Source organism: Centruroides vittatus, unplaced genomic scaffold (assembly GCF_030686945.1).
Source record: "Centruroides vittatus isolate TY-2023 unplaced genomic scaffold, ASM3068694v2 scaffold_2931, whole genome shotgun sequence".
NCBI lineage: Eukaryota > Metazoa > Arthropoda > Arachnida > Scorpiones > Buthidae > Centruroides > Centruroides vittatus.
Genome location: NW_027122696.1, coordinates 759645 through 772920, shown reverse-complemented (window position 1 = coordinate 772920; position 13276 = coordinate 759645). Strand labels below are relative to the sequence as shown.

The window sequence follows — 13276 nt, the reverse complement described above, 5'->3', positions numbered from 1 at the left end:
TTTCCATTATTATTTTTCTTTTTCTGTTGGATAACAAAATAGTTTTTTATATTCTTATCTTTATTTATTTGATATTGGTTATGTTTCTTTATATAATGATGGGCACGACGTGCATGGAGAAACCGAAATCGCAAAGCTCCAGGATATAGCAGTTAACTGGTGATATTGAGCTCTCTGTTGTCTCAGACATTTTCTACTCTTTTTCGTACGTTCTGCTGTAGCAAACCGTCACTGAGAGTATTTGTTGCCCGAGCAGACTGCTGGTCTTTCTAGATCGAAACTGTGTACCATGTGAGACGATGAGTACGAAAAGTCAATCACTTATGTATCTCTGTCATTTCTACAGGTTTTGCGATTTGCATGTGGCTACGGGCATTGTTGTGTATTTTACTGTTTACTTTCGTATTTCAATTATTTTTCGTTAATTTCGATCATTTAATCTTTACAACAGCTTCAAAGCAGTTGTGTAAACAAGAGATTTAAACTTGTAAAGAATTAATTAGAACAGATTATGTACAGTTCACTGTTTTCCTGGTTTCTGCTTTCGGCTGCTTAACGGCTGTCAGACTTTTAAAACATTTTTATATAATGATTATTATGAAAAGGATAAAACTGTACTGTTACATTTGGACAGCCGTTTCGAGGAAACAATTTCTTAATTAATACTGTAATTCATAGGGATGATCTAGCTTATATATTTTTCGACTCATGAATCACTCATCGTCAAGAACCTGGCTCGAATGATGAGAAATATGATAAAGCGATTACTTAGAGCCAACGAACTAGAAAAACCAAAACGAAGTTATAACAAAACGAAGAATTGAAATCTTTACGGAATACAGTAGTTTGTCATACAATGTGATTTTAATTATCTCTGTTGAAGCCACATCTTTTTTTTACCGCTTTGTTCAGGTAATGTTAAGTATTCCCTACCTGAAAATCTTATTGATTTACGTATTTTACAGGTTTCTGGCATACTTTAAAGTAAAAAACTCGACCTGTTCCCGACGAATCTTTCCTTTTTGTTACAGATTCTTTCCGATAGGTTTTATTATATAAAGTATTATATTTATGGTAAGAAATTGAAATAACAAAGGTAAATTAATTTTTTTTCCAGATACATTTGCATGGTTCGAATTTGGAAGCGCTTCATAAAGAAATTGATCCAAAGTATCTTCCCGTGGAATTCGGAGGGACTTCAGAGTCTTTCGATTGGTCTGAATCTAATCAGCTGATGAAAGATAATGAAGAATTCTTTAGAGAAAATGAAAAGTACTGGAATAACGAGAAAAAAAATTAATTTTTAATTAGAATAGTTACGAAATATAACAATTTCAAAGAATTCTTTGAAATTCTGTATGTAACCTTATGGATCTCATTTATTTTGGTATATTTTCTGTAAAGCATTTGGAGTTGTTGCTTTAATTAATACATAAGAATCATATTTTACTTTTTTTGAGTTTTTGAATTTTTTTCTTCTGTTTAATTTTAAGTTGTTTTTTTCCATATTTTACATTTATCATTTTACAGCCGTCAACAGAAATGAAAAAGGTTATATTTACTAAAATGCCAATTGTTGCCAAATTTGCGGTTTAAGCATAACCACTCCAAAAGTTGCGTGTGTCTATGAATACACTGGCGTATAAACTATTTCTATAAACTTTGTGGCATACCAGTTTAATAACCGAAACCGGCTCTTTTTATTTTTATATTGAATATTATATTTGTAAAATTATAAGTTTTACTTTTCTGGCTGTTATATATAACAGAGGGAAAGTATTGCGAAAAAATGACATTTTGAAAATTTTTTCATTTTTTCATTTCACTCAAAAGACAAAAATATCATGAAATGCAAAACCAATTTGAAGGAATTTTCTGCCTGTGTGGATTATAGTGTGTATGTGTGTTTCCCGATTTGTTCACCCACATTGAAACTGAATAACTTTGGCACTTTTTTTCGAAATGAGACTTTATTTTTCTAACGTTTCCTCTGAAATGTATCATGTTTAATTTACCAATTGAAAACATTCTTAATTATACAACAAAACATTATTTTTCCTCATTATCATTCTGTATTAATAAATTCAATACTAAAAAATATATTTATCTGTATTTTGAATTAGCTGTTTCTTATTTATGCATTATATAAATAAATCCATAATAAATTATATTTAAAACTGTTGTATTAAATGTTAAATATATTATTTAAATAATATAAAATTTATTTAATGACAAATACATATTTCTTATTAAAAATTGATTTTAATATAAATTTAAAAATTAATTAAACACTGTTTAATAAAGCATTTATGTGACCGGAGGGTTTGAACCTGTTTTTTGCCTTGTGTCTCGTTTGACCGGAAGTTGTTTAGGTTTTGAAAGTAGGTCACGAGAACGGTCGCGTGTATGGGCTATCGGATTCCGGATGGACGACGGCGAGACAGCGCGACGGAAGTAATAAACTCAGACACTAGATTTAACAAAGAAATAATCCTTTACGTTTAAAGAAAAAGAGTACATGATATATTTTATGACGAAACAAAATAAGCCGACTATGCATAGGTGGTCGTGAGAGAGTTTACAATAATTCGCGCTTTGTCGTAAATACCTGGGGTTTTCTTTATACCCGGCCGTCGTTTCTGATATTAAAACGGTAACACACACGGCCGAGTGGTCAATGGATCAATGGAAAGCAGCTTTTTCGATGCTGAGAACTTAAAGAAGAATATATACTCCCAGGTGTGAAAGTTGTCAGTTATTTGTCAAAGTTATTGTAAATATAAGTATATAAATATAAATATATTATAAATTTTCGACTGACCAGATAACACAGATAACTCCTTATTAAACACGAGCGGAACACTTGTACATTTATGGCTCCCAGAGCTACAACATAGCTCGTTTGCTTGCCACAAGCCTTTCAACCCGTGTTGCTACCTCGGCACATCACAGTTTAATTTAACTTTTAATTACAATTTAAATCTCAGCATACATTACAATATAAATAAGTGAAGAGATTTTAAAACGGAAGAAAAATTGTCAGTGATGAACACAAAAGTGATGGCTCTCTATACAATGACTTGCATAATGATATGGAATGTAGGAAATTATGTAGCAGATTTTGTTTAAGTATAAAGAATAATGTTTAAATATTCTTGTAAAAAGTTATTATAAAATTCTTATTATTTAATGACTTTACCTCGTAGTTTAAGTTAACGCATTATTAAAATAAAACAAATAAAATTGACTTTTATTTATAAGCGTAAATCTTCGACAAATACAAAAACACTGGCTGATACTAATATCAGATATAAATGATGACGTTGAAGAAAATCACATCCTAAATGATATGCAAAATTAAAATGCAGAATAATGCATATTTTAAGTACAAAGTATCAAAGAAACAATTTGAATCAAACCAGAATGTTTATCCAAGTTTAAAACGATAACACTTTTAGTTATCTGCGCCAATAATAAAGCTATTATATACACACACAGAGAGATATTCCCCTTGCTACAACATCTATAGTTTTTAACAATAAAAACTTTTAATTTAATTCACATCATCTTTATATAATCTGCAGTTAGAATGAGGACATTTTATGATAACGGAAAAGAGCATGAAGAGGATCTATATTAAGCTGAAAGTGTAAGTAATTATTAAATTTACCTGCTGGGAGCAATGTGTTATTTCTTTATATACTTTAAAATTTGAATAATATTTATTAGATTTTATGTAATCGAATAATTGGAATATTTTCAGTTGATATTTAGATAAATCTCCTGTTTGACGACATAACCTCGTATACAGCGATAGTTTACTACACGTGTAATTATATCTAGAGGCTTTTGCGAATATAAACAAATTTTATCAATTTATTTTTTCTCTGGCTTGAAGTCATTCACCTTAAACTGTTTAATTAATATTCATATATTTTTTTAAACAACAATTGAATTCAGAATATGAAAGTTTAATCCTTTTTTTTAATCAAATTTAATTTGTTTTCTTGTTAAACGTGAAATAAAATAGTAAAAACTGTTTAAAAAATTTAAAATTTTCCAACATTAAAAAACTTTGACCTATATTTATCATAATTATCAACTTAAATGTAGATATAACAGACACAGAGCGATAAACTTATCAATATTGACTGAATCACTTAAATAAGTTTATATAAATAGTGATTTGTAAGTAAGTTTAATTTCAATATTGGTTTTAGTTGCAAAGATAAATACTGGCAATTCAATTGTTATCTACCTTAACGAAGAAAAAGTTCCAATTATTGTACAGCTATGAATATCGTTCAGAGTGAGGATATAAACACAGCTGAACAATACCCATGGAACGAAAAGGAATTGGATGAATTCCGGGAGATGGTGCTAAGTACGTATTTAATATATCTTGTTTTACTTTATATTTGCTGATATTCATAAGCTAAAATTTCTAGAATATATACTATTTTATGTAAAAGTATTTATTGCAGTCGAAACTGCGACATGCCTGTATAATCTATATATATAATCGAGACGAGTTGATAATAATAATAATCAGCGCAGAGCCCAAACGGTTAGGAGTTGAAAGTTGAAATTTGGTACACAGTTAGGGTACGTCACGAGAACGCACACTAAGAAGGGATTTTTCGAAATTCCTCCCCGCGGGGAAGAGGGACACGATTAAGGCTTAACACTTCAATCAACAATGGAAGTGTCAACAATGGAAGTGTTAAGAGAAAGCGATGTGCAAGACGCATATGCAGTTTTTTTTCGTTTTTGCAGGAAATCGAACATATTTTTGGATCCATTTAAAAATTTTCTAATTAGTCTGAAAACAGGTAGACCCAATTCTTGCATTCTGTGAAAACGGGTAAGGTTGACTATAATGTAATAATTTACTCTTCGCTATCGTTACTTTTGCCCGAGCAACGCCGGGCCTACCTGCTTGTATTGAAATATTATAAAACTATTATATCATCGTAATTATTCTAAAAAATGTTCAGGAGAACATTACTCTATTTAAACGTTAAAATACTATAAAAAAAATAAACTTTGATAGTTAAAAACCTTTCTTATTATCAATTTAAACAGTATAAAAAGATTAAACACGTAAAGAAATAATTAAAATTGTTTGATTACCGACCTATTCTGATGCATGAAAGGACTTTCCCACGGTTTCATGTGTATTTTTTTTCAATTATATGACTTATTTAGTGCTTTATTTAATAATGATTTTAAGTATTAAATAATTCGATAATAATTTTTACGATTGTTATCCCAAGTTGACTACAGATGTATTAACTTTAATTCATTATTTCATAAAAATATCTTATCTGTAGCTAAATATTTGATTAGATTTTTATCTATGGTTTATTATTGTATCAATATATTTATATATGTAGCTACTATACTTAGCACTTTGAGCTGCTCGAGAAAACGTAGATTATAATTCTATAACATTTTTTATAGGTAGATAAAGTTATGTAATGAATTATTTATATGAATAGCAGAGAAAATTTACTGAAATGGTTTCCACAGAGAAGAGAATAACAGTATTGAATTCTTCTCTTACACAGACCATGTTATATTGCATATATTATACAACATCTCAGTTCGTGTAGTTTTGCACAATCGGATGTCCCCACAGCTTCGCTAGATAAAATAATTGAGCTGCAATTTGAAAAAAAATTGTAAACCATCAATTTCCACTGTCGTCCGTGTTTAAGTCTGCCTGTTAACCTCGAGAACAGGGTTAGTTAGATGAAAGATGAGACGAGATTTTGGAACACTCGGAGAAGAAGGAGGCCTTGAGTAACTATATATGAACTTCACATGCAAACTGAAATTCACTATATTTCAATTTAAAACTCCCCCTCCCAGAGCACGACTTTACTGTCAAAGAAATCGCATGATGTAGAAGAGCAAGAAACTACAGTACTAATTCGACGTGAAGAGTTTGGGTTCTTTCGAGTTATCGTCTGTTGCAAAAATATGTTTTCTCATAAATCATTTATAAAACATATAGGTAAAATATTTAGCATACATTGTATTAAAATCTAAGTTTATTTTACAACTCATAGGCACATTAATTAATAGTAAAAATTCATATTTAAACATATTCTGAAACTTTCATGTGCAAGTAATCACTTTTCGAATCTTATATTATCAGGTGTACGAAGTAAACGTTATCGTACGAAACTTCTATTGAGTACAGTTGGACCGAATTTTCAGCGCTGATAAAGTAGAACTTGCTCTACTCGATTTATTATATATTCTACAAAAATAACAGAAATTAATTCTACGTATCCTAAGTTCAATCCACATTTTTTCTTAATTATTTTATGCATACTACTTTATGCTCTAGCAATTCGGTAGAATAACAAGAAGTTTCGTCTTTTTGGGCATATGATTGTTAAAAAATAAAGTACACATATGAAAAATTAGTAAGTTTGCGATAGCTCTCATTTATTATATTTTTTTTTAAAATAATAAATTTGCTACCCATTAACAATATATCCACTTTTTAAGATAAGATATTGCAATCTTTCTCCTGTCGAATGACGATCTTGTTTTAACCAAATTTATTATAGCGAAGTATTTAGTTTTTTCAATAATAATTGTATTTGGCCTCTTGCATTGATTAGTTAATTACTGTATAATGAAAACAGCTTCAAATGAAACTTTAAAATAAATCCATTCTGATCATTTCCTCTTCATAATTTGACCCACTATTTTCAATTGCATTCTTCATTATTATTGATTATTATTTATACTTCAGAAGTAGAAGTATGTTTTAATAGAAATAAATGATTGCTTTCTAGATGAGAAGAGGAAATCTTCCGTGATATTATTTTGCCAATTTTTACAGCCAGATAATAATATTACTATTTTATGTTTTGATGCAAATTGAACTTTGTTCTCCATTAGATAAAAGAGTTTCAAAGTTCAATTTCTATCTGAAAACAATCGACACCACTTACATTACTAACGTATATATCTTTGTTTTCATAACAAGTCTATGATTATCGCTGCACTATTCATCTCCTTATTCGTCTTATATAAAACATTGTAAGGAGAAAATTTAAATCTTTGTAAACTTTATAAGTTACAACAAAATATAAAGAATACTTTGCTGTATGGAAATATTATTATATAAAGTATCATTTCGACAGTAATGAAAGTTCCGTTACTGGTAGGAATCATAGTAAGCGTCAAAATCCTCCCAATGTTTGCTCGTACTATAGAAAAATAGCCAGAACTATTGGAAAGGCGAAAGTAAAAAGAAAAGGAAACAAATCAGCTGTAAGATTATTATTACAATATTTAAATAATAGCAAAAAGTAAAAATATATTTCACATTTTTAAAATATCTCTTGTGCATAAATTCTGCATGTCGCATTGATAGAATTTTTATGCATAAATTAACTTCTTATAACATCAATGTTAAACGATGTAATTTCGTGCAAATTAACGAGATATTAGCGTATAAATATGCAATTGAGCAGCTGCTTGATATGCACTATCGTGAAGTTTTTCAGGGAGAAGAAACTCCGTATTGTGCACGTACTGAAGAAGAGTATTTCTGTTGAGAAAACAGCGTTAAAAGTTGATGTTGGGCGTTAGAGTGTTTTCAGAATAAAAAATAGTGAGCTACCATATCACGAAAATGTAAGACCTGACAGGAAGGAAACGTTGAGTGCCAAAACAAAAACGTTTGATAACGAGTGGACGTTGCGATGCATTAACACGAGTATACAGGAAATTAAAACATGACTTAGGGATAAAAGTGAATATTCTCAGATGCCTAAAACGTAACAATTTGAAAGAGTTAGCCCAAGTGGCCTAAACTTACCAAATTACATAAACAGAAACGCCTAAACTCTGCCAAACACTACAAAAACAAAATCTTAGAAGATTAGAAGGAGAATTGTATGGTCAGATGAATCCGAAATTAATAGAGTTGGTTCAGATGGGCGAAAACGAGTATGGACTACATCGATGAAGTCTATAACTGAACGGAAAGTACAAACAACAATGAAATTTGGTGGTTTCAGTGTAATGGTTGGGGTTGTATTACCTATTTCTGGCCTGGAATGCTATGTTGTGTATCTAACAGAATTGATATCGTTATTTATAATGACATACTTGACAATTGTTTGTTACAATCTGTTTATTATTATCACATTGATAGGAGCTCTTTCATTTATCAGCGAGATAACGATCCGACAAATACATCCATGAGAGCAATGTATTAGTTTCAGGATCAAAATATTGCAAATATGGAGTGGCCGTCTTAATCACCTCATTTCGACTCACCTTGTTAAACATCGCTCGTCTGATCATGCAGCCACGCATAAAATCATTCACCAATTACGGCTACGTAACCAAGATGAATGGAACAAAATAACATTGCACGATTGCAGTAGTATTATTAATTCTATGCCTGATCCCATTAAGAACCTTTTAAAGCCAAAAGAGACTATACTGATTATTGAAGTGTACTTTTTCTACAAGAACTATATAGATTTTTGTCCTCGTCAAAATCCTCCGAATGCACATGTTCATGTATGTTACTATTATTAATAAAATAATTACGTTGTTCAGAAAATTGTATTATAAATATACACGTAAAGATATAAGTATACAGTTTCCAGTTCTTTAATAGTCTCCTGCGTTAATTGGGAGGATTTTGTCGCTTACGGTATTTCCAATTTTATAATTAATTGCCATAAATACAAGGAAAGAAATTCCTACTAAATAATATTTGATTTATTAGCTTTATATTCGGTTTTAAGATTAATTTATTTTACCTATCGTTTCTAGAATATTTACTATTCCTTCTAGGTTAATGTTACCTACGGTTTTAAAATGGCGGCTCGTCTCTGATTCAAGGGAACAGAAGGAAGAAAACAGTGGGGACGCACGTTCTAACCTAACCTAACCTATTCTAATAAATTACCATAATTTTTATTAACCAAATTATTAGAATAGGTTAGGTTAGATTAGAACGTGCGTCCCCACTGTTTTCTTTCTTCTGTCCCCTTGAATCAGAGACGAGCCGCCATTTTGGAACCATAGGTAACATTAACCTACTTCTAGTTTACATTTTTACATAATAGTTTTGGTATTCACAGAGGAAAAGAAACTAAACTCAAGGACAGACGATATGTTTCTGTTAAGTTTTCTGAGGTCGAGGAAATACGATAAAGATAACGCTTTGAAATTACTCAAGAATTATTATTCAGTTAGAAGAAGCGTAAATGAAATTAAAAATCTTCGACCGTCAGCACTGGAACATGTTTTACAATCGAACGTCATGGCTCATTTGTATGTTGAAGGTGGTATGGGATTAGGATTCGGTAGAGCAAGTATGTATAACACTGTACTACCGGATATACGTTACTTTGATAAAAGAATGTTAATAATTTTATAATTCAATAAATCATATTAAATGTGTGTTTTTATGTACAGGCCACTGGGATCCATCAAAAATATCTGCGATAGATTTAGGAAAAGGCATATTAATGCATATCGATTTCAATTTAAATGATCATCGCGTACAAGTAAATGGAGTACACATAATTGTGGATATTAAAACGTTATCATGGAAGCATGTAATCTGCTTCACTCCGAGAGTAGTGAAACTTCTTATAACATGTTTTTATGTGAGTACATTATAACAATTTCATTCACGTTTAAGCTAATTATTAAATAAACATTATTGCTTGAAACTTGATGCAGAGGTTTATATAAACGCTTTTTAAGCTAGCAGAATTTTTTAAAAACGATTTCTTAGAATATAATTCATATAATATACAAATATTTAAATATTGTGTTTAATCCTTTAGTTTGTATTCTTTTTTATAATGGTTCTGTTTATTTATATTCAATAATTTAATTAAACAACTTAAATTATTCCACTTTTCTTTAAATGAATTAAAGCTTTTGGAATGAAATTATGAAATAAAAAGTTTAGATTTAAACACCCAACTGGTTTGTTTGTTCAAACGATTTTATGTCATATATCTCGTCATTTTATATCAAAATACAAAAGATTCTCATCCGGACTCTCTCTAATTCGAATAATCAAAGACAACCAAACATTTTCTAAAATATTGTACACTACACCGAATCTTATACATATCCATAATGTAGTCTGTACATTTCTTATTATATAATTAAAGTTGGCTTGGAATTTGTTTTAAAAAACACAGTGGATCAACCACCGCTGAAATGATAGTGATGAGTCCTTGGGGTGAATCGCAACTCGTCAGCAAATCGAGAAAGATGAGTACCACTTTAACATAATACAGGTATCTCTCGTAGAATACGGTATTTTACAACACAGTTTTGAACTAACATTGTTCAAGGACTTAGGAAATCCTCCGTACAACATTTCGCTACTGTATTTTTGATTGGAAGTTCCGTTATTTCTTATTTTTCTTCAAGTAAACATACGTGTCATTTTCTCACGGATTTTAGAATATTAAACTTGTAAATTTGTATTGCGCTTTTCCTCAGGTTCAACATAATAAAACGCAATTTCCTCTTTTGTGTTTTATCTTTCCTATCAATCAGGTGTCGTTGTCTTTTATTTAGCTTTTAACACTGTCACTGTGTTTTGTTTCTAGAGACTAATCTTCGTATTTAGTATACTTTATTTAAACATTTTTAGGTAAATAGGCCTATTATTAAATTTTTTTAAACCGTACAGTACGTCCATACTAGAACTCGAACCATGGATTTCACATGGAAAATTTTTGCCTCAAATATCTCGGCCTATAGATGGAATTTCAAAATTCCGTCTTGATATTGGCCATGACAAGTTACGCGTACCAGTTTGTCCGTTCCGAAATGATAGAGCAACTGTGATATGATGACATTAGTAAAGAAATAAAACCCACATTACGAAAGAGTAGAAGGATATTGAATATTTGTTTATTCTGATATCACATAATAACATTCAATGAACAGTAATAAAATAAAAATATAAATTAATTTTGACAATGTTGCCTAGGATATACTTGATCCACTTGAAAATATAACTCGTAAGTGGTTTTATTTTTTAAAAATAAGCAATTTGTCCACTTTATTAATTAACTACTTCATAAACGCTTTCTAGTATTACAAAAACTACTTAGTTACACATGACTTTTTTTTTAAAACTCTTTCCGCCCTGTGGGCACTAAGAAGGCGTCTTTTAGTAGGCCTCTTTTAGTAGGCCCATTATGGGTTCGGCCAGGCCCACAATGGGGCGACCGAGTGGTGAGGGACGGGGCCCGACATATCCGAACGGACCACCCCCCGAAAAATTCCTGGGGATTTCTCGACCCGTTCGGATTCGATCCCGGGTCCCCCAGAGCGGTAGGCTGCCACCTTGACCGCTCGGCCATCCGGCCGGCTAAGTTACACATGACTAGTAAACAGGTTTACTACACACGAAGCATACTTAACTTATCCTAAAATGCATTAATTAAATAGGCTGGGTGTGTCATAAAGCTGTTCATTAGTCATGGGTTATTAAGTAGTTTCTGTAATTAAATAATACAGACAAGAAGATTTTTGGTACATCGATCTGGTATTGTTTTAAAAAAGAACTTTTTTCTTCTCACCTGTGATTTCGTGCCACGCATCAGTTATTGCCAGTTATAACGTTTCCACTGATGTATATTGCTATTCATGGGGCTGCAATTAAAAAAAAACTGTAAACCTATTAATTCCCACTATCTTTCTTTTGTCTTTCCGTCTTGTGTCCGTCATTCCTTAATCTCGAAAATGAATCTATACAGAATAAATAAGAAACAAGACGTAGAAACCATAAGAGCACCACACCCCAATTAACTATATACGAACTTCAGATACAAACCGAAAGTCATGTTATTTCAATTGAAAGATATTTCCTGAAGAGAGTTACGTAGATGACCGACACAAATCTAATGTTAATTAATAACCTGCCATTAAATTATATATAAAAAAGCATTTACTTATGACATACAAACCGAAATTTTCTTCCGTTAAACTCAGGTATAACTTGTTATTTACACATAACTTTAGACAGAATGTCTTTATAAATTATAATAGTTTCTAATATCAATTTATTATAGATGTAACATCTGAAAGGTACAGTATTGATCAGTATATTAAATTAAATAACAATAGAATAACAATAAGAGTAAACTTTCTTTCAATAAATTATGTATTTTAGTTAACTTGTAAATTAAGTATGTTTCTTTTTCTAGAAATCCATGCCTGTATCGTATAATAGTCTGCATTTTACTAATGTCAATAGCTACCTCTTCACTATTATAGCACTTATATTTCCATTTGCTCCAAGAAAAATAAAACAGAGAGTAAGTATTGCTTCAAAAATCTGTTCAGGATTATATTGTAAGATACTGTTTTTTTGAAATGTCATCATGATTTATAAAATCCCATTTTCAATATATATAATAATGGAAAATGTTTGATTTTAATATTTATTCTTGATTTGTATTTAAAATATTCAAAAATTTAGAATATTAAACTAAACCAAGACATTTTTAGATACATTTCCATGGTTCTAATTTGGAAGCGCTTCACAAAGTAATTGATCCGAAGTATCTTCCAGCGGAATTCGGAGGAAAATTAACCTCATTCGATTGGTCTGAATCTAATCAGCTGATAAGAGATAACGAAGAATTCTTTGTAGAGAATGAGAAGTACTGGAATAATGACAAAAAATATTAAATTTTGCAAGAAAGTTTTTAGGAAAGTTATGACCAGGAAAGAACTTTTTTCATTACATATCAACAGGATAAAATTATCTCTTAAAGATGCAATTATGATAAAATATATTTTATAACACTTAAATGAATTAAGGCGTTCTTTACTTATTCAATATAAGCTTATAATCTGTTATTCCCTATTAATTAGTAATAAATATCTATGAGCCCGCTGGCCTTATTGTTACGATAACAGATTCATAATACGTCTTTCCGATTTTATTCATTAATTCATGATTTATCGGAATGCATTTCGGCTTATTCAATAGCCATGTACAGTTGGTTATATATATACATTTCTACATGATATTATAATAAAAACAAATAAAAGAATCTAATAAATGAAAATACATACCAAATAAAAAATATTCCAAAACAAATAAACTGTCAAGAAGTGAATATCACACAGTAGTGTATAGGAGGTATAGAATAACTTTGAGTGTGGTTAATGTTCAGTAATTTAATATTACTTTTATGAATGTTTTCTTATAATATTGTACGCATATAGTTACATAGTAACA

At 30.3% G+C, this 13276-nt stretch overlaps 2 protein-coding genes across 2 annotated transcripts in view; both read left to right on the top strand.

Annotated features, from left to right (window-relative positions):
* Positions 1 to 1300, top strand: part of LOC136987963 (clavesin-1-like) — a 50632-nt gene extending 49332 nt beyond the window's left edge. The window contains exon 5 of the mRNA XM_067285730.1: positions 1118 to 1300. Within this exon, the coding sequence (XP_067141831.1) occupies positions 1118 to 1300 (183 nt within the window). The remainder of the gene's footprint in view (positions 1 to 1117) is intronic.
* A 2944-nt stretch (positions 1301 to 4244) lies between these two features.
* Positions 4245 to 12906, top strand: LOC136987941 (alpha-tocopherol transfer protein-like). Its single transcript, XM_067285709.1, has 5 exons — positions 4245 to 4384; positions 9129 to 9362; positions 9466 to 9659; positions 12234 to 12344; positions 12538 to 12906. The coding sequence occupies exons 1-5, from the start codon at positions 4294 to 4296 to the stop codon at positions 12718 to 12720; spliced, it is 813 nt and encodes a 270-aa protein (XP_067141810.1). The 5' UTR covers positions 4245 to 4293; the 3' UTR covers positions 12721 to 12906.
* The last annotated feature ends 370 nt before the right edge of the window (positions 12907 to 13276 follow it).